Raw genomic sequence first — 20,620 nt, 5'->3', positions numbered from 1 at the left:
CGGAGGTCTTCAATCGGGGCAGAGAGGGGAGGGAGTTATTGTTTAAATTTTAGGGCCCCGATTGGTAATTACAATAGTTTTATTAAATAACTAATAGATACAAAAAAGGTGTATGTGTGTGTGAGGGTCATGGCACTTCCTGAATATGGACGGTGGAGGGGGGATAAGTTCTTAAGAGGAGGTGTGCAGGGACGGCTAAAGGATATCTGCGCCCATGAACATATCAGGGAATTGTTATTTCTGCTAGTATTTTCTAAAAATTCTCGCAAGGCCTCATGATCTACGGAGCCTGGACCAATTGTAAAAGCTCCCTCAGGGACTTCTCGTATCCCAGGGAGCTGATTTATTAACCAAGCTCTAAATTGCTCGTATGTAAGCTTGGTGGGCGATTCCGATTCGTCAGAATCGTCGTCGCCGATATCTATTGTTTCAAACTCCTCTGGATGTTCCCGATTTTCAGAAGGCGTTGGGGAGGAGGGAGGAGAATCTTCAAGGTTGATGGTTGAGGGAGCTGGAGACGGAGATCTAGGTGGATCGGGGGATTCGGGTGAAGCAGGGGGAGGAAAGGGAGAAGGGCTCTGCGGAGAATCGACGTTCCTAGAGGAAACAGAGGGGTGAGGGGAAGAGGCCCGCTGAGGTATAGCGGATTCGGGAGAAAAAGGAGAAGTTCGCGGGGAGTCAAGAGGTTCTGCAGAAGCAGGGGAAGCGGGGGACGGAATCAGCGGAGTTTCTGAACATTCGGGTGAGGAAATAGGAAAGACCGTAGGGTGATATATATTGGTTGTGTCTGTGTGAATCGGTGTATTAATTTTATTTAAGGAGCCGAAGGTTTCGCCCGCAGTCAGACTCCGAGCCAACGCTTTCCTTAACCGCCTATTACGGCGGTTTCGCGCCAATTTAGCCGCGGCTCGCGAGGATCGTCTCCTTGGATTGTCCGCTACGAGAGCGAACAATAAAATAACCGGACAAGGAGGGTTCTTACTGAAAAATAACTCTGGGATTTCTCGTAAGAGAAAAAAAAGGGATATAAGTAGGCAAACTAGGCCGGTTCTAACCAAGGTCCTCCGAGGGGGGTGCGGAGCGCGGGGGTATCTCCACGGCGCGGGGGGGGGGCTGACGACATGCGGGCGGGGGACGCTTATCGCAGTTTTGAGGACAATGGAGGGGGGGTCTAAGCATGTTCGGCAACTGTTTATCTTTGTGATTTATAGCTACCCGAATTTGTCACCGAAGCACTCTAGAGTCCATTAAAACTATGTTTTTTTCATTTTATGTCCATAAAATCATTAGGATATTATGGAAAGGAATGATGATTTTAGGGCCGACGCTGCGACGAACATGTCAAAACGTTATTTATAGGTGCAAATGTAAAAGCATTCGGCAGCTTTGCACCCTCGCAGAAAATCAGTCGTAAACGAGAGCGAAACATCTTCCTTAATATTTTTTTGGAAGAATTGCAACGTATCAGCGCCAACGTTCGGCTGCTTGTAACCGGAGCGCTCTAGAATCCATAAAACTATGTTTCTCATTTTATGGACATTTTATTATTAATTTGAGAGAGTCATTTGTTATTTCTCTTTTTATCATTAAGATATTCTTTTGTGGAAATTTAGGAAATTTTGAGGGGGATGAAGCTGCGACGAACATGTCGAAATGTTATTTATATAAGTGCAAATGTAAAAGCGTTGACGTTCGGCAGCTTTGTACCCTCGCAGAAAATCGGTCGTAAACGAGAGCGAAACATCTTCCTTAATATTTTTAAGGAAGAATTGCGATAATTTTGAGAGGAATGGGGGTTGAAACTTATGGAGGGAGTCTGTCTCCGCATCAAACAGTCTTTAGCATTCGTATAGCACAGATCAGAGTAAAAGAAATGGATGAAGATATTATTATGACTGACAAGGGGAGGTCGCGGTTGACTCTTCACCGATTTTGATCTCCTTTGGTATGATGAATCTACATCGAAAAAAAGTTGCTCCGTGTTCGAGCTTTTCGTCCAATGCGCCTTGTAAAAAAAATTTTTTTTTCCCGAAGTTTAGAGAAATTGTCAGGTTCGTTACGAGGCCTAAAGAAAGACACACTTTCGATCGGTGCCGCTAGTGCAGCGGCAGAGCACAAGAATAGTAATCCCGGGATCCCAGGTTAGAACGTTGGACTGTCATAATTTTTTTTTTTTTTTTTTTTTTTTTTTAATAACATGTATTATTTATTATGATAAATAAATATTCGGCATATTTTTATCGTTAGTTATGCATATATCTTTTTATATATTTAAAGTTAATAAAATGATCGTAATATAAATAAAATATTTTTATAGAGAAATATTTTTAGAAATATTTTTACTTTTTAAATATTTATACATTTCTTCAAATTTTTTTTAATCTAATAATGTTAGAATACACACTTTTCATAGCTTTACAAAATTCGGATTTTCTACCTGCTGTGAACCGCTGGACAACCAGCGGTTGCATCCAACTGCACGCTCCGGCGAGAAAAAATTTTCCCCGAAGACATGTCATAGTGCGGGATATGACCTGTGACAAGCTGACATCGTCGAGTAGCGTTCGTATTCTCGTTTCAATAGAGGTTACCACTCAATAGTAAAGACAAAAGCGAGAATACGAACGCTACTCGACGATGTCAGCTTGTCACAGGTCATCATATCCCGCACTATGACATGTCTTCGGGGAAAATTTTTTCTCGCCGGAGCGTGCAGTTCGTGCACAAACTGCCGTATCTCCAAACTATGTTGCTTCTTTGCTTCAACGGTTTTCCCGATCGCCGTTGTTCGTTCTATTATTAATTTCCTGTTGTCATTCTTCAATAGTCGTTCTTTATCGTCCGCTACCGTAAGATAGTTGTTCTTGACCCGTTCGAAGCCGTTTCTGACCCGTTTGAAGCTGTTTCTGACCCGTTCAAAGCCGTTTCTGACTGCGATAAACGAGTGATAAACGTTAAAAATATTAAAGATACTTTTATTAATGATAATGATATAATGATATCTTTAGATGTTAGTTCATTATTCACAAATATTCCTAAAGAGTTGGTTTTAAATGCCATTAAAAAACGTTGGATTGACATTGCTAAGAATACAAATTTCAATTTAGCTCAATTTTTACATGCAATAGAATTGATTTTAGATTCAACTAGTTTCAGCTTTAATGGTCAGTTTTATGAACAAATATTTGGCAGCCCGATGGGTTCTCTTTTATCACCTATCATAGCAGATATTGTGATGGATGATTTGGAGACACAATGTTTAAGTTTGTTAAGTTTCACTGTCCCCATAAATATATAGATATGTAGACGACGTTTTTGCTATATTGCCACGTACAAAAATAGATGAGATATTAATGACTTTTAATAATTACCACCAACTTGAATTTCACATATGAAATTGAAGTCAGTTCTTCCATTAATTTCCTAAATACAACGATCATTCGTTCTGACAATAGACTCATTACTAAATGGTACAGGAAACCTACATGTTCTGGAAGATATATAAACTTTTTTTTTCTAATCACCCTTTAAAATATAAAATTAATACTATTTATAATCTGGTTGATCATGTCATTCTACTATCCAATGACATTTTCCATCATAAAAACATTGAGATGGTGAATGATATCTTACTTAATAATTGTTTCCCTAAACACATCATCAAACGACATATACAAAAAAGAATTAATGTATTAAAAAATCGTAATCACAATAATGATTGTGATATGAATCGTGGACAATCTGACAGAACATCTTTTATTTCATTGTCATATGCTAAAGATGTGAGTTATGATCTATGTCGTGTTATGCGTGGCATGGGCTTCAACGTCTATAAAATAACAAAAAAAACTAAATACATTGATTAAACGTGGTAAAGATAGTTTACATAATGATCAGAGAACTAATGTTGTATATAAATTAGATTGCAAAAACTGTAATGCATCTTATATCGGCCAAACAAAAAGGCGCTTACGTACTCGAGTGAAAGAGCATTTTAACAATATAAAATTGCATGAAACCAATCATTCCGTTATAAGTAAACATAAGTTGGAATTCGGACATGAATTTGATTTGGACAAAACCTAATATATTACATAATGAGAAATATGTGAAAAAGAGAGAAATCGCGGAAATGTTGTATATTAAAAAATTCAATAATACAATTAACCTACAAAAGGACACAGATAGCTTAAATAAAATCTATGACAAAATAATAAAGGTCGTTTAGCTTGGTTTCCTATTTTTATATTTCAGTCACTGACAAAGTTTCATACTGATACAAGATTTCTCTCTCTTTAAAATTCAACAAGATGTTAATGATTTGTTTTAATTCAAATTTGTGAAGTGTTTCAATAAGAACGTATGTACTCAAAATTTTATAGCAAATCCATTTATGTATATTACTGTTTTCTGTATTCAAACCGTTTTTTTTTAAATTAATTATTATTTCAGTTTATACTTGAAAAGGACCACAACCATATGGTCGAAGCGTTGTAACTTCTATTAAATAAACAAATTTTGGCTAGTTTGGTCGATTAATTTACAACTACCCCTTTGATTATTGTACTAGCGATATAAAAACAACTTAAAAAATTTAAAATTTTTATTAATTATTTTATTATTTTAATAATTTTTTAAATTAAAAAGAGATACTCACTAGACCCATAATTCCTCCCTGACAGGTTCGGGAGGATATGATTCCTCGCCGAACAATTTTCTGAGGCAGAAGATGTCATCCCACCAGTAATCCTGTGCCCATTCCACGATCCCCTCCGCGTCGTCCCATAGCTCGGCCAATTCCCGCCGATCGCACCACCGATAATTTCGTACTTGTTCCATATGCCGAAGATTAAGGTATCTACCGATTTGGACGGATTCCTCGGTTATCTTCTGAAAATCGACAAATTTAGTAGATAATATTAATAAACAAATTTATTATATAATAATAAAAACTTACAGGCATTGTGAATATAAGGAACAGAGTCCTCAATAAATTTTCTAGCAGGTGGGTCTTTCAAGATATTATGTCTATTATTTCATGAAGTCCTAAGGACATTCTTGTTAAAAAAAATTTTGGCCCAAAATGTCTCCCGATCCAAAAGGCATTTTGCACTGCACTTAATAACTTAGCTCGACGACACTTAGCGATACTTAGCTCAGCGACTGCTTTAAACTTTGTGATGAACATCGCAGAGACAGACCCTCTCTCCATAAGCTTCAGCCCCATCCCTTCAGATAAATCGTAGTAATAAATATCTGTTTATAAATTCGAGCGGTTGGACATCAGCGCTAGCCGTAATGCTATACGCCATACGCTGTTTTGTTTATACCTGCGGAAAGGATCATGAGAACGCTTAGAAGAGAGAGAGAGAGCGTGAGGCGTTTACGAGAGATAACGCGAGGCGTTCATGAGAGAGAGTGAGGTATACGAAAGAGAGAGAGATAGCGCGAGGCTAGGGACCGTGAAAGAGATAGCGCGAGAGAGATATCGCACAGTGGTGCCATATACGTGAATCACGGAAAAAATTATATAATTTATTAACTTTTAGAGATCGGGCTTTTTGATGATTTTAATAGTTTTCAATTGCACACATATCAATATTGTTATATTAGAAGAAATAAAACATCATTATAGATCTGATAAAAATTAGTTATATAATATATTTTTATTTAATTAGTGATGACCAATCTAAAACGCGTGTTCAAAACAAAAAAAAATATATATTTTATAACAAAAGAGGTATTTTATAATATCTTTGAACTGAGCCTACAAGCCCCGGTCTCCTCTAGTCTTCTCGTTATGCATTTATATTCAAATAAAACAAATATAAACATTTTTCCATTTTTATTATAAATATATATATAATCGCACTAAATCGCAGTTGTAATTAATTGCATACGATAATATAGTATGATTTTAAATTTATATAAATTTCTGATTGAAGGGAAATGTAGATAAATGGTGAGATTTATTCAATGATCAAGATTAGTAAGGGGATTTACGATTTTAATATTATTCTTTGCACAAAAAAAAATCCGATTTAAGAACGAAATAAATACGCTTTTATAAAGTTATTATGTCAAATTTGTGAATTCCGTACAATAATTTTCAATGTAAGATCTTCAAAAATTGTAGGAATATATGGAATAAAAGCATAAGAATTTCATATTCGATGATACTTTAAAATTTTCTTCGAAATGACTCTAATGATGTCCACAGTTTTATAAACGTTGGACCGCTAACAATGCGAGTTCATACGATTAACATCGTCAAACTCATAAGTCTCGAATCTTCAAATGTATGCATGATGATGATCGAATCGACGTTACACCGTATGTTCGATCTCGATCCATGCATTGATGTATCTTTTGATCGATTGGTTAAAATTACCGAGACAGTCGATGTTAAATTTACACAATTTTCAAATATCGCGTCTAATGTAACGGATAATAAAAAAATACCAAATATAATACGCGCTAGCGACGCCTTCACTAAGCATCAGCTCATCGATTGCGAGCTGGTAGCTTTAGTTTTTACTCCATAATATGCATGAAAAAAAAATGTAAAAGAGAGAAGAATAAAGAGATTTTAAGTTTAAATTATGATGTAATTTCTTTGCACGCATTTCCAATCCGCACTCTCTCCCACCCGTAAACAGTTCCCTAGCTCCCATACGAAGCTTGTAGTGGTCCTTGTGGGGGATAACGTCATGCGGGGAAGGGGAACGTGATGCTAGGGACCGCGAGAGAGGTAGCGCGAGGCGAACGTGAAGGAGAGAGATGTTGCGGTGAGGTACATGAAAGAGAGATAGCGCGAGGTTTGAGACTGCGAGAGAGGTAGCGCTTAGGAGAGCGTGAGGTGTTCGCAAGAGAGAATTTTTTTCTATTAATAATTTTTATTCATAAAATGTGTGTGTGTGTGTGTGTCATTAAAAATATAAAAGCATGTAAAATTTAAAAATAGATATAAATAAAAGAATATAAAAGAATACAATAAAATGTAAATATAAATTAATATAAAAGAAAATTAAGAATATTTTTATCGGCTCTCAATATCAAAGATATAAGTATGAAATTGAATGGATAAAAGAAAATATAAAATATAAATGAAAATATATGAATAAAAATTAATATAAAATATAAAATTAAAAAAAAAATGCTAGCGGCAACGGCAGCTGTGAGGTGGCCGGGCGATGGAGGTGGTTACAGTGACTGCAGCGATGACTGGTGAGGTAGTAGAGTTGAGGCTGCGTCTTATACTGAAAATAGAAACAGTGAATTTTACTTTTGTTTTTTCAAATTTTTAATTTATTATAAATATAAAACGGATACTTACAATGATTACAAAGTGGACACATGTTCCGCGTGAATATCAGATGCAGCGGAGCGTGACAATCGCTGCACCACTCTTCTATAATCAATTCATAAGAAGTGGTACAATGCACGCGTATGGCACAAATGTTTACAAATAATTCCGCATTTCGTACTACACAAGCAGTGCATAATTTAATATAATCTTCAGATATATAATATGAATATATAGCGCACACCCTCGTAACAACATTTATGTTGCTGATTACAGGCACCCCCAATAATTATTCAATTATATCCAAGTCCCCGCCGTGCTCGCTATTATAATCGGAGTCTGTTGATTCACTCACTATGTCATTTTCTTCTCTATCACTATCTTCCGCAATATCTATGTATAATATCTACATCAACATCACTATCTTCCGCAATATCTATAATTTCTATGTCATTATCACTATCCTCAGTCATAATAATATCTTCATCCATTTCTTTTACTCTGATCTGTGCTATACGAATGCTAAAGACTGTTTGATGCGGAGACAGACTCTCTCCATAAGTTTCAACCCCCATTCCTCTCAAAATTATCGCAATTCTTCCTAAAAAATATTAAGGAAGATGTTTCGCTCTCGTTTACGACCGATTTTCTGCGAGAGTACAAAGCTGCCGAACGTCAACGCTTTTACATTTGCACCTATAAATAACGTTTTGACATGTTCGTCGCAGCGTCGGCCCTAAAATCATCATTCCTTTCCATAATATCCTAATGATTTTATGGACATAAAATGAAAAAACATAGTTTTAATGGACTCTAGAGTGTTTCGGTGACAAATTGGGTAGCCATAAATCACAAAGATAAACAGTTGCCGAACATGCTTAGACCCCCCCCCCTTCCTCGTCGTCAAAACTGCGATAAGCGTCCCCCGCCCGCGTGACGTCAGCCTCCGCGTCGTCGAGATACCCCCCCCCCCGCGCATGTCGTCAGCCACCCCCGCGCCAGGGAGATACCGCCGCGCCGCGCACCCCCCTCGGAGGACAAGGGTTAGAACAGGCCTAGTTTTCTTACTGATATATATATATATATTTATTTTTATATAATTTTGATATTTTAATTATTTAATAATGTAGTTAATTATTTTATTACTTATTCGTTCGTTCGTTCGTTCGTTCGTTCGTTCGTTCGTTCGTTCGTTCGTTCGTTCGTTCGTTCGTTCGTTCGTTCGTTCGTTCGTTCGTTCGTTCGTTCGTTCGTTCGTTCGTTCGTTCGTTCGTTCGTTCGTTCGTTCGTTCGTTCGTTCGTTCGTTCGTTCGTTCGTTCGTTCGTTCGTTCGTTCGTTCGTTCGTTCGTTCGTTCGTTCGTTCGTTCGTTCGTTCGTTCGTTCGTTCGTTCGTTCGTTCGTTCGTTCGTTCGTTCGTTCGTTCGTTCGTTCGTTCGTTCGTTCGTTCGTTCGTTCGTTCGTTGGACAGAGAGAGAGAGAGAGAGAGAGAGAGAGAGAGAGAGAGAAGAGAGAGAGAGAGAGAGAGAGAGAGAGAGAGAGAGAGGGAGAGAAGAGAGGGAGAGGGAGAGGAGAGGGAGAGGGAGAGGGAGAGGGAGAGGAGAGGGAGAGGAGAGGGAGAGGGAGAGGGAGAGGGAGAGGGAAGAGGGAGAGGGAGAGGGAGATGGGAGAGGGAGAGGGAGAGGGAGAGGGAGAGGGAGTGGGAGAGGGAGAGGGAGAGGGAGAGGGAGAGGGAGAGGGAGAGGGAGAGGGAGAGGGAGAGGGAGAGGGAGAGGGAGAGGGAGAGAGAGGAGAGAGGAGAGAGAGAGAGAGAGAGAGAGAGAGAGAGAGAGAGAGAGAGAGAGAGAGAGAGAGAGAGAGAGAGAGAGAGAGAGAGAGAGAGAGAGAGAGAGAAGAAATCACGGATTGCTCCGCTATCGCGGGAAATTCAGAGTTATTTCAAGAGAGAGAGAAGATGGAAGAAATCACGGATTGCTCCGCTATCGCTCGGGAAATTCAGAGTTATTTCAAGAGAGAGAGAAGATGGAAGAAATCACGGATTGCTCCGCTATCGCGGGAAATCCAGAGTGATTTCAAGAGAGAGAGAAGATGGAAGAAATCACGGATTGCTCCGCTATCGCGGGAAATCCAGAGTGATTTCAAGAGAGAGAGAAGATGGAAGAAATCACGGATTGCTCCGCTATCGCGGGAAATTCAGAGTTATTTCAAGAGAGAGAGAAGATGGAAGAAATCACGGATTGCTCCGCTATCGCGGGAAATCCAGAGTGATTTCAAGAGAGAGAGAAGATGGAAGAAATCACGGATTGCTCCGCTATCGCGGGAAATCCAGAGTGATTTCAAGAGAGAGAGAAGATGGAAGAAATCACGGATTGCTCCGCTATCGCGGGAAATTCAGAGTTATTTCAAGAGAGAGAGAAGATGGAAGAAATCACGGATTGCTCCGCTATCGCGGGAAATCCAGAGTGATTTCAAGAGAGAGAGAAGATGGAAGAAATCACGGATTGCTCCGCTATCGCGGGAAATCTAGAGTTATTTCAAGAGAGAGAGAAGATGGAAGAAATCACGGATTGCTCCGCTATCGCGGGAAATTCAGAGTTATTTCAAGAGAGAGAGAAGATGGAAGAAATCACGGATTGCTCCGCTATCGCGGGAAATCCAGAGTGATTTCAAGAGAGAGAGAAGATGGAAGAAATCACGGATTGCTCCGCTATCGCGGGAAATCCAGAGTGATTTCAAGAGAGAGAGAAGATGGAAGAAATCACGGATTGCTCCGCTATCGCGGGAAATTCAGAGTTATTTCAAGAGAGAGAGAAGATGGAAGAAATCACGGATTGCTCCGCTATCGCGGGAAATCCAGAGTGATTTCAAGAGAGAGAGAAGATGGAAGAAATCACGGATTGCTCCGCTATCGCGGGAAATCCAGAGTTATTTCAAGAGAGAGAGAAGATGGAAGAAATCACGGATTGCTCCGCTATCGCGGGAAATCCAGAGTGATTTCAAAAGATAAGGGGATGGAAGAAATCACGGATTGCTCCGCTATCACGGGAAATCCAGAGTGATTTTAAGAGAGAGAGAAGATGGAAGAAATCACGGATTGCTCCGCTATCACGGGAAATCCAGAGTGATTTCAAGAGAGAGAGAAGATGGAAGAAATCACGGATTGCTCCGCTATCGCGGGAAATCCAGAGTGATTTCAAAAGATAAGGGGATGGAAAAAATCACGGTTTGCTCCGCTATCGCGGGAAATCCAGAGTAATTTCGAGAGATAAGGAGATAAAAGAAATCACGGATTGCTCCGCTATCGCGGGAAATTCAGAGTGATTTCAAGAGAGAGAGAAGATGGAAGAAATCACGGATTGCTCCGCTATCCCGGGAAATCCAGAGTGATTTCAAGAGAGAGAGAGATGTAAGGATGGAGGGAAAAAAGACAGTTTTTTTCAGAGTTAGAAGTAAACAAGGATAATAAATCAAAAAAGAAAACAAATATGATTTAATTTAAATCCCAGAATTATTTTTAAGTATAAGGGTGGAGATGTAGCACACTTGATAAACTTACTACTTATGGAGCGCGCTGATAAAATATCCAGAACAGAGTTCCGTCGTGTCAAGCGCCTCAAGATGGAGATCTGACTTGCAGTGTATCCGGTAGTTGTATTTCCGGTTTTGTGAACTCGCTATTGTTCACTGCCTCTCGCTGTCGCACTTAACTCTGTTCTCACTCACACACAAAACGAGCGTCGAAACTTGAATTCGAGCGAGGCCGAATTTGAAAATGATAGTGTTCGAAAAGGCCGAAAAGGTTTAAGTATGAGGCCGGATAAGTTGTGTGCGGAAAATTATGCTCAAGAGTCCGGAGTAAAATCTGTTCTCTCGAGGGATATCGCGGGTATATAAACCTTCTTGCTCCTCCTCTCCATTGGTTTATTAACATTTCCTGACGAATAGTAAATTTTTCAATGACGCCCTTTAGGTCCCGGAGGCGTCTCTTTTTAATTTTACAATTACTATGATTGGTTAGGGCTTTTGTTTAGGGTTCTAGGTTTCGACCAATGAAGAATTTGTTGTTCTCAAGTGAAATTGATATTTTTATTACCCTCTCAAGTTTACCTTTGGCAGATATCGCGTAACGACGATCTTTCAGGCAAGAATTGTTTAGGTTCGGTTATCGTTGTTAGTCTCTCTTCTAAATTTTTATTAGTTTTCGAGTGTTGGTTTTGTTTAGAGAACTGTCGACTATAGTTTAACTTCTTAGAATGTAATGAGTTATAGTTTGAATTTTATGAGTTGATCTGTTTGCTTCTCAAGTTCTGTATTTATTCTTTACTTTTACGATCGAACTGTCTCGGAATATGTTTGCCTCGCCTGTCGGATCGTCGGTTTATCTGCGCGTCTGCGATATTTAATATATCACCTTGCGTTCTCCGTAAGAAGAGAATCGTGGAGTCCACAGAACGTAACGATTCTTTACTATTATTATTAGACTATCTCGGCATATGTTTTCTTCGCTTATCAGTTCGTAGTTTATTTGTGCATCTGCGATATTTTGAATATCGCCTTGCGTTCTCCGAAAGAAAAGAATCGTAGAGTCCACAGAACGTAGCGATTCTTTACTATTATTGTTAAATTATCTCGGCATATGATTTCTTCGCCTATCAATTCGTAGTTTATTTGTGCCTCTGCGATATTTCAAATATCGCCTTGCGTTCTCCGAAAGAAAAGAATCGTGGAGTCTACAAGACGCAACATTTGCAACATATTTTTTTTAAAGCAACTATGTGTTTTCTTTACATCAATTGATTGATCTCATTATTCTGTGCATAAAAGTATGAAGGTAAAATTACCGAAAACTGAATGTTTCACAAGATATTTTATATTTTATGTCAAAATACTGTAAACTTCAAGTGTCATAACTCAAAAAGTACTTAATGAAAAAATACTTTATTATAGTGTTTTGAAAAACTCTCGAGATAAGCTACAAGAATATGTAATAAAAAATAGGGGGTTCCATTTAAGAAATTGACCTTCACGTGACCTTGACAACACTCTTTAACGTCATAATAATATTGCTATATAATGCGCCATTTAAAACCCTACAACTTTTATCTGAAACATTTTCCCACAGGACCACTATTTTCGGAAATAATTGGTCGTTTCCAGACTTTTTGACTATCCTGTATAATGTGTATTATACATATAATTATATATATAATTTGGAGATCATTGTCCGAAATATTTTTGTAGACTTTTTATTATCTCTTGTTTTATTAGGTAAACCAATCCTAATCGAAAATGTTCTCGAGCAACTAGATGCTGCGCTGGATCCTATACTGATGAAAAAGACATATAAATCTGGCGGCATCCTGTACATTACACTTGGCGAGAAGAGTATTGAATATAACCCATGCTTTAGATTATACATCACGACTAAACTTCGTAATCCTCACTATTCACCTGAAATCTTTAATAAGATAACATTGATCAATAGTGCTTTAACGCTGGAAGCACTGGATAATCAACTCTTAGGCATTGTGGTTGCCAAAGAACAGCCAGAGCTACAGGAGAAACGCGAATATTTGATTGTACAAAATGCCTTGAACAATAAAACATTAAAAGAAGTAGAAGACAATATTCTGCAAATACTGTCAGTCTCTGGCGTTAGTCTTCTTGAGGACGAAAAAGCTATCGAAATTTTAGATTCGTCAAAAATTCTATCAACTGATATTAAGCGAAAGCAAGTGGCCGCAAAAAAAACAGCGATACAGATTGAAGAATTCCGACAAAATTACCGACCGATCGCCAAATATAGCGCGACGCTTTATTATTCTATTGTCGATCTATCCAACATCAATCCGATGTATCAATATTCATTATCATGGTTTATAAATTTATATGTCGTGTCCATTGATACGGCCAGCAAAAGCAAAAATCTAGAAAGAAGACTCGATTTCTTGCGTAAAACGTTCACCTACAATCTTTATCAGAACATATGCAGATCATTATTTGATAAGAATAAGGTAAAGAAATCATATCGTTATAAAATTGGGAATAAAAAGTTTTTCATATAACTATTATTTATAATATATTCTTATATACTTTTATATAATTTTACATTTTTACATTTTATAATTTAAAAATAATTTAAAAATAAAAAAAATTTTTTATATAAAAACATTTGCTTTATTTATAATATATTAAATTTTTTTGTAACATTTTAATATAAAATATTTAATTTTATAAATAATTATAGAAGTATTATTTTGATGAATGTGTTCAAAGATATAAAGATATTTTTTTTCAACAAATACTTATAACTATATTTTATCTTTTAATATCTTATTTAATAAATATTTGACTGATATTTTATGTACCTTAAAGCATAAAAACTGACTTCTTTGAAAAAAGTCATTGTTCCCATTTTGTTTTTTGTGTATTTTAAAATAAATAAACTTATAAGTTTTAAAAGAAACGAAATAAATAAATCAAAACAAATAATCAGCTTTTATATTAAACATTTATATTTTTATTATGTTTTATTAAAACTGACGTGAAAAAATTCTAAGTGTTTATTACATTCTAATAATGCTTGGCTTATAAAAAGTGTTAACTTCTATAGTCTAATTCTAAATAATTTAAAAATACATACATTCAATAAATTTATAAAAATTATTTTAGAGTTAAAGACTGGAAATATGTTACAAAACTAACCGCAACATTCATTGTTTGATAGATCTTATATTCGTTTATTTTATACACGACGATCCTTTTGGCATCGGAGGAGATTACTGAGGAAGAGATGTCATTTTTTATTTCTGGCGGCTCTGCTCTAAGTGTACCGGTGGCGAAAAATCCTGCCATTAATTGGGTTCCTGAGAAATCCTGGAACGAAATATCGAGAATCTCTAGCATTTTGCCGACCTTCGTCAATTTTACGCGAAGTTTTGAAGAAAATCTGCTGTCTTGGAAAGAATATTATGATTTATTAGATCCTGTTGATTTATTTCTACCGCAGCCTTGGGAAACAGTGTTAACGCCTTTCCAAAAATTAATCGTCGTAAGAATGATAAGACCGGATACAATACCGATAATGGTATTATAACTATAATTATGTGTATATATGGAATATTCCATTATATCAATTATTCCTTTAACAATAACAATTACGGTTAGAATTTGCAGATTTTTCTTTAGCAAACATATCACGAAAATTATAATTTATATTACATCTTTTCTTTTTTAAGATAATATATATTTAAGATTAAATAATTTAGAATTTATACATATAATTAAATTCTAAATTCAAATTCTTATTAAAGGATAGTTTACTTTGAAACACTTAAGCATTTTTATTTGCAATAATATTTTTTAAACAAAACAAATACATATTCGAATTTTAGAAAATTTTATTTTGTACATATATTTACACTAATGAATTAGAATTAGGCACTCTAGAATTTGCATTTAAATAGTTAAGAATTTTAGAAAAGAAATATTTATTAGTTTTTTAGTTTTCTAGTTTTTAAACAAAAGAATGAAAATATTGACTTTATGCAGAATGCAGAATGTTCCATTATAATGTATAAATAACCATCCTCTTTTATTTCCTACATAGAAGAAAAGATTTTAACAAATATACATATATTAAATTAAACAATTCATATTTAAAAAAATTTTATGTTGTAAATATAGTTTTTAGAAATCTATTCATAAAATCTATCTGTGTTAAAAAATAGTACATAATTCTTTTGTTTTTTGTTATATAAATATTTTGATATAATAAAAATTATAGCGTTGTTCGAAACGAATAAAACAATGTATAATTTAACAAAATTATTTTACAAATTATACTAATTAGTTTTATTGATATAAATTTTTGTAACTTCTATTTTTTTATTTACGGCATTCTGATGTAGTCAATTAGTGTGTCAGTTTCAATGAAAATTAATTTTTCATTGTTTATTAATTGTGCACAACGCACAATTAATAGTTGATTTTTGATTCAGTGATTACTCCGATATTCTTCTTGTCTACGCTTCTTTAGAGGAGTATGAAAGATATTTAAAATCTCAAACATTTTTTGGTGCAATACCAAATACTTAAATAAGAGTTTGAGATTTTAAATATACTTCATACTTCTCTAAAGAAGCATAGACCAGAAGAATATTGCAGCAAAATCACTGACTCGAGAATCAAACCTAAGTCTTTCGCTTGCTAACAACTATTTTTACCATTAATTGTGATTCAAACCTTCTTTTCCAATCTTCTTATTTTGCCTCCAAATATATTTAATAATCTTTTAGCTAGCGTGAATTAATAATTAAAAAATTACTAAGACTTTTAATTTCAAATTTAAATTTCAACGAAAAAGACTCGAGTTCGTAATTCTCGATTCAGCAACTTTGCTCGATATTTTTCTCGCCTATACTTTTTTAAGAGGGTCGGAGGGGATTTATTGAAATTAAAAATCTTGAATTTTGAGATTTATTTAATTACGTTAGTTTCGCACCAAGAAAAATGTGTACTTCATAGAGTACACTTTATTCATTATTTAATTATTCAATTTAAGTGAAAGATTAACTTTTGTTGAATCTGACGCACCATCCGTAATTGGCGTTCTTACTAGTTCACTAAAAATTTAAATTTGTATTTTAATGTAAATTGAGAGTTTTATTAATTTCTTTGATTTCTTAACAATTAATTGAGTTATATTATAAATTTAACTTATTAAACTTTAGTATAATTATAATTTAAAGTTTTGGTTTCGTTTAGTTTCAATTTATAATTTAACTTAATCTAATTATTGCTGTTTCCGTTGAACATTTTATGAAATTTTGTTAACAATTTATATAATAATATTTTTTATCTGTAAAATATTAAATTTTTGCATTTATTTCTAATTAAAAATTATCTAATTATAAATTAATAAATTGCAAAAATTATTAGAATGTGCCATGCAATCTAATGTATTTCGTTTAATAGGTGCAACGATTCGTAGAAAATGGAATGGGTCTGCCCTTTGTGATACCTCCTTCCTTCGATATTTCGAAAATATACGCTGATTCAAGTTGCCTGACACCTCTTATATTTATCCTGTCCACTGGATCTGATCCTATGGGCGCATTAACAAAATTTGTAGAGAGTATGAATTATCTCGAACGTTTCGAATCGATTTCAATGGGTCAAGGTCAAGGACCTATAGCGCAAAAAATAATTGAGCGAGCTCAAATAGAAGGTTCTTGGATTTGTTTACAAAATTGTCATTTAGCAGCTTCATGGATGCCCAATTTAGAGAAAATCTGCGAAAATCTTGATCATACAAATATTGTATCAAGCTTTCGTCTGTGGTTGACTAGTTATCCGTCAGATCGATTTCCTATTAGCATTCTACAAGATAGCATCAAGATGACTACAGAACCACCAATGGGTTTACAAAATAATATTATGAAGTACATATATTTACATTAAAATAGACAACTTTGCAATTAGGTGATACATTAGAATAGCCAATTTTTGCAACTTTAATCAGAAATTACTTGTACTCGTAGCCGTTAAGGGAGGAACTTTTTGGGATTTGTACGCACAAAGGATTAAAACCAATATACTCCTTTTCCGTAAAAATGTTTATTGATTGACATTTATTACACTTTAGATTATTTTGTGAATTTTCACGGTTATAATATTCGGCGCGATAAATGTGATACGCTTATACTTTCGGAAGTAATCTTCTCACCTCTCGCTATTGATATCTTTATACACTAATTGTAAGTAAAGAAGAAGTGTAGTGACCCTGACCGGAGTCACGTATCGTGCTCTACTTCTTGTCAGTTGCTTGGTCAGCTTTTCAGAACTTGATGGACTTGTCATTTAGTCATATCTGCTTATTCTCTTACATGATTTTTAATCTTTAATTGCTTATCTTTGCAATTTCTTAATCTTTATTATTTAATTTCTCTTGCTCTGCTTTATTTAATATTTTTAAATCTTTTTCTTGTCCTCTTTTAGTATTATATATTAAATAATTGTTTATGCAATTAATTGGGTTATGACAAATTTCTTAAAATTGTGATATAATAGAGCAATTTAGAAGTCGCAATCATATTTGTTAGTAAAACTAAATATTATAAAAGTAAATATTTAATAAAAAAATCTATGAGAAATGGTTATGTCGTGTGTGTTTTTTTTATTGAATAGTAATAATCTGTCAAAATTATATTTATTATTTACAAAACATTGTGTATAAAGCAAAAATTTATGTATTATAGGAAGCATTAAATTACCACTTTTTAGTGTATTATACATTTTTACTGTATCAAACAGAAAGAATTAGATTAGATTTTAATTATTTTAACATCAATTATTTAGTAATATTATTAGATAAAAATAACAAATGTTATATGTGTAGATCGTATTTGAGCGAAGCAGCGAGAGAGATGGAATCTCTAGAAAAAGATCCGACGAAAAAGAAGACATTCTTCAAATTATTATATGCTTTATGTTTTTTCCATGCGGTAGTTCAAGAACGACGAAATTATGGTCCACAAGGTTGGAATGTTCGATACGGTTTGTAATTTGCACTTAATTTGTATTTCTATTTAGAATTTAGAATCTCCCTGCATTTGTATTTTCTTTTTAGATTTCAACGAATCTGATTTGCAAATATCTGCCCAACAACTTAAACTATTCGTTCAGAATTACGAGCAAGTACCATTCAAGGCAATTACATATCTGACAGGTGAATGCAATTACGGAGGTAGAGTGACGGATGAGAGAGACAGAAGGTGTCTGATTACCATTTTAAAGGATTTTTTCAATCCAGACGTAATCGCAAATCCAAACTATTCGTTTGCAGATTTCGGTCCAGAATATATGATACCGAAAAAGTACTTGTTACAAAATATATATCAAAGTTTTAATTTATAAATAATTAATTCTCTGATGAATCTTATGAGAATAGAATAGAATAGAATTTATTTCAAGTTCTAGAAAATTGCGATATTCCTTTAATCAAAGATATTTATGATTCATAATTTTGCAATAATATAATATTATATGAAAAGCAATAATATAAACACACACGCACGCACGCACGCATGCGCACACACACACGCATGTACGCACACATGCATGCACGCACGCACACACACATACGCACATACCCACACCACAAGAAAGATTACAGAAATTGAAAGTGTGATCTATTAGCCTAAAGTGCTATGGTATAATGCATTATAAATTCTCTACATTCGAAATGGAATATCTTAGCAAATAAGAATCGTACGATTGAAAACCAAAATTCATTTTCAAGATAAAAATCAGTATTTTACTTTATTTACACATACTTTAAGGTGTCATTGGAGTCTTTTAAGAAAAAAATTGCTTGTTACTTATAATAAGATAAATATGATAAAAATTGTTGTTGTTTGGTTATTTTAATCCATTTAGCTCCTGACATGATAAAGTAATTCTGTGGCCAGATTCGGATTTTGCAAACAAATTAAAACGTCTGTTTCCCAGAACGCAGAACCATAAGGGGAGTTCCCCTAGTAGCGGACACTTAAGGTTTTTCATAGAATCTATATATAGAATATAGAAGATAAATAGAAAGAATATGTTTTACTTATTTTTGCTTCATCATAGAGGAAGCTTTGTTTTCGTGAAACAATTTTTTCAGATTTCTATGCCAATGTGTTTAGAATGTTCAAAAACATCGAAAAATAACATTTTTTAAAAATGTCCGTATGTGTGTGTGTATGTATGTATGTGCTCACCCATGTTTTTTTAAATTTAAATATCTCAAAAATTATTTGGCTTGCAGCGCTCCAATTTGGCATACAAGTAAAGTAGAACAACACTTTTATTTACTGTCATTTTTATAAAAATGCATACAGTGTTTCATTTTTTATAAAACTTTGAATTTTTTTAGAAATGTCTGTAGTTGCTCTAACTTCCGTAAATTTTAAGATATCGGGATAAATTTTTTTATGTAAATAGACTATTATTAAAAGATGGTTGGTATTGAATTTGACGAGAATCGGTGAAAGAGTTTATTTTTTATAAAATTTTGAATTTTTTGAGAAATGTCTGTGGTTGCTCTAACTTTCGTAAATTTTAAGATATTGAGATAAATTTTTTTACATGAATAGACTATCATTAAAAGATGGTTGGTACTGAATTTGACGAGAATCGGTGAAAGAATTCGATTTTTATAAAATTTTAGATTTTATGAAAAATGTCTGTGGTTGCTCTAATATCCGTAAATTTTAAGATATTTGGATAAATTATTTTACATAAATAGACTACCATTTAAAGATGTTTGGTATTGAGTTTGGCGATGATCAGTGAAAGGATTCATTTTTTATAAAATTTAGAATTTTTAAGAAATGTACATTTTTATTTTTCGCAAATTTTGAGATATCGAACTAATTTTTTTTACATGAATAAAGTACCAATAGGATATTTGGTATTGAATTTAACAAGGAAAGGGTAAAAGGGTTCATTTTTTATAAAGTTTTTATAAAATTTTTTAAAAAAATTTATGTGGTTATTTTATCTTCAGTGAATTTTGAGATATCAGACAAATATTTTTACATAAACTTTTTTACATAAATAGAGTATCATTAAAGGATGTTTACTATTTAATTTGACGAGGATCAGTGAGTTTTTTTTCTTTTTATAAAATTATCAATTTCAAAAAATGTTTGTACATGCTTTAACTTTCGTAAATTTTGAAATATCGAACTTATCGAACTTTTGAAAATATCATTAAAGAATGATTGATATTTAATTTGGGGAGAATTTTTAAAATGGTTTATTTTTTATAAAATTTTTAATTATTTTAAAATTTAAATAATTTTTTGAAAGTTCTGAATAAAATATCATTAAAGCATGATTGATATCAAATTTGTTGAGAGAATTGGTCAATTTCTTTTAATTGTAAATTGACAAATTATACAACATTCAGAACACAGTAGCATAGAAATCTTTAAAAAAATTTTTTTAAGAAAATATTTTTTAATTATATATAGGGTTTGCTAGTATTGAAAAAAATTGTGCAAATGGAAATTTGCACATTGCTTTCTCACTATTTTATTTCGTTAATTAAGATGGTTTTTCAATTATGGCTTCCTCATAGAGAAAGCTTAACTTGCACATTGCCATAATTGAAAAACCATCTTAATGAGCAAAATAAAATGGTGAAGAAGCAACGTGCCAGTTAAGCTTCCTCTATGAGGGAGCCATAATTGAAAAACCATCTTAATTAGCGAAATAAAATGGTGAGGAAGCAATGTGCAAATTTCCATTTGCACAATTTTTATTTT

The 20,620-nt window shown here is 34.0% G+C and overlaps 1 protein-coding gene across 1 annotated transcript in view; it reads left to right on the top strand.

Moving 5' to 3' along the window:
- The window catches only part of LOC145946704 (dynein axonemal heavy chain 7-like), a 200,218-nt gene that overhangs the window by 113,793 nt on the left and 65,805 nt on the right, over window positions 1–20,620 (top strand). The window contains exons 10-14 of the mRNA XM_083056463.1: window positions 12,573–13,318; window positions 14,032–14,391; window positions 16,281–16,747; window positions 17,704–17,861; window positions 17,935–18,181. Coding sequence (XP_082912589.1) covers window positions 12,573–13,318; window positions 14,032–14,391; window positions 16,281–16,747; window positions 17,704–17,861; window positions 17,935–18,181 — 1,978 coding nt within the window. The remainder of the gene's footprint in view (window positions 1–12,572; window positions 13,319–14,031; window positions 14,392–16,280; window positions 16,748–17,703; window positions 17,862–17,934; window positions 18,182–20,620) is intronic.

The sequence above is a fragment of the Prenolepis imparis genome, unplaced genomic scaffold (genome assembly GCF_030444845.1).
Source record: "Prenolepis imparis isolate NDT839.2.m4 unplaced genomic scaffold, iyPreImpa1.0 SCAF_18, whole genome shotgun sequence".
Classification (NCBI taxonomy): domain Eukaryota; kingdom Metazoa; phylum Arthropoda; class Insecta; order Hymenoptera; family Formicidae; genus Prenolepis; species Prenolepis imparis.
This window is presented reverse-complemented; position numbering and strand designations above follow the sequence as displayed.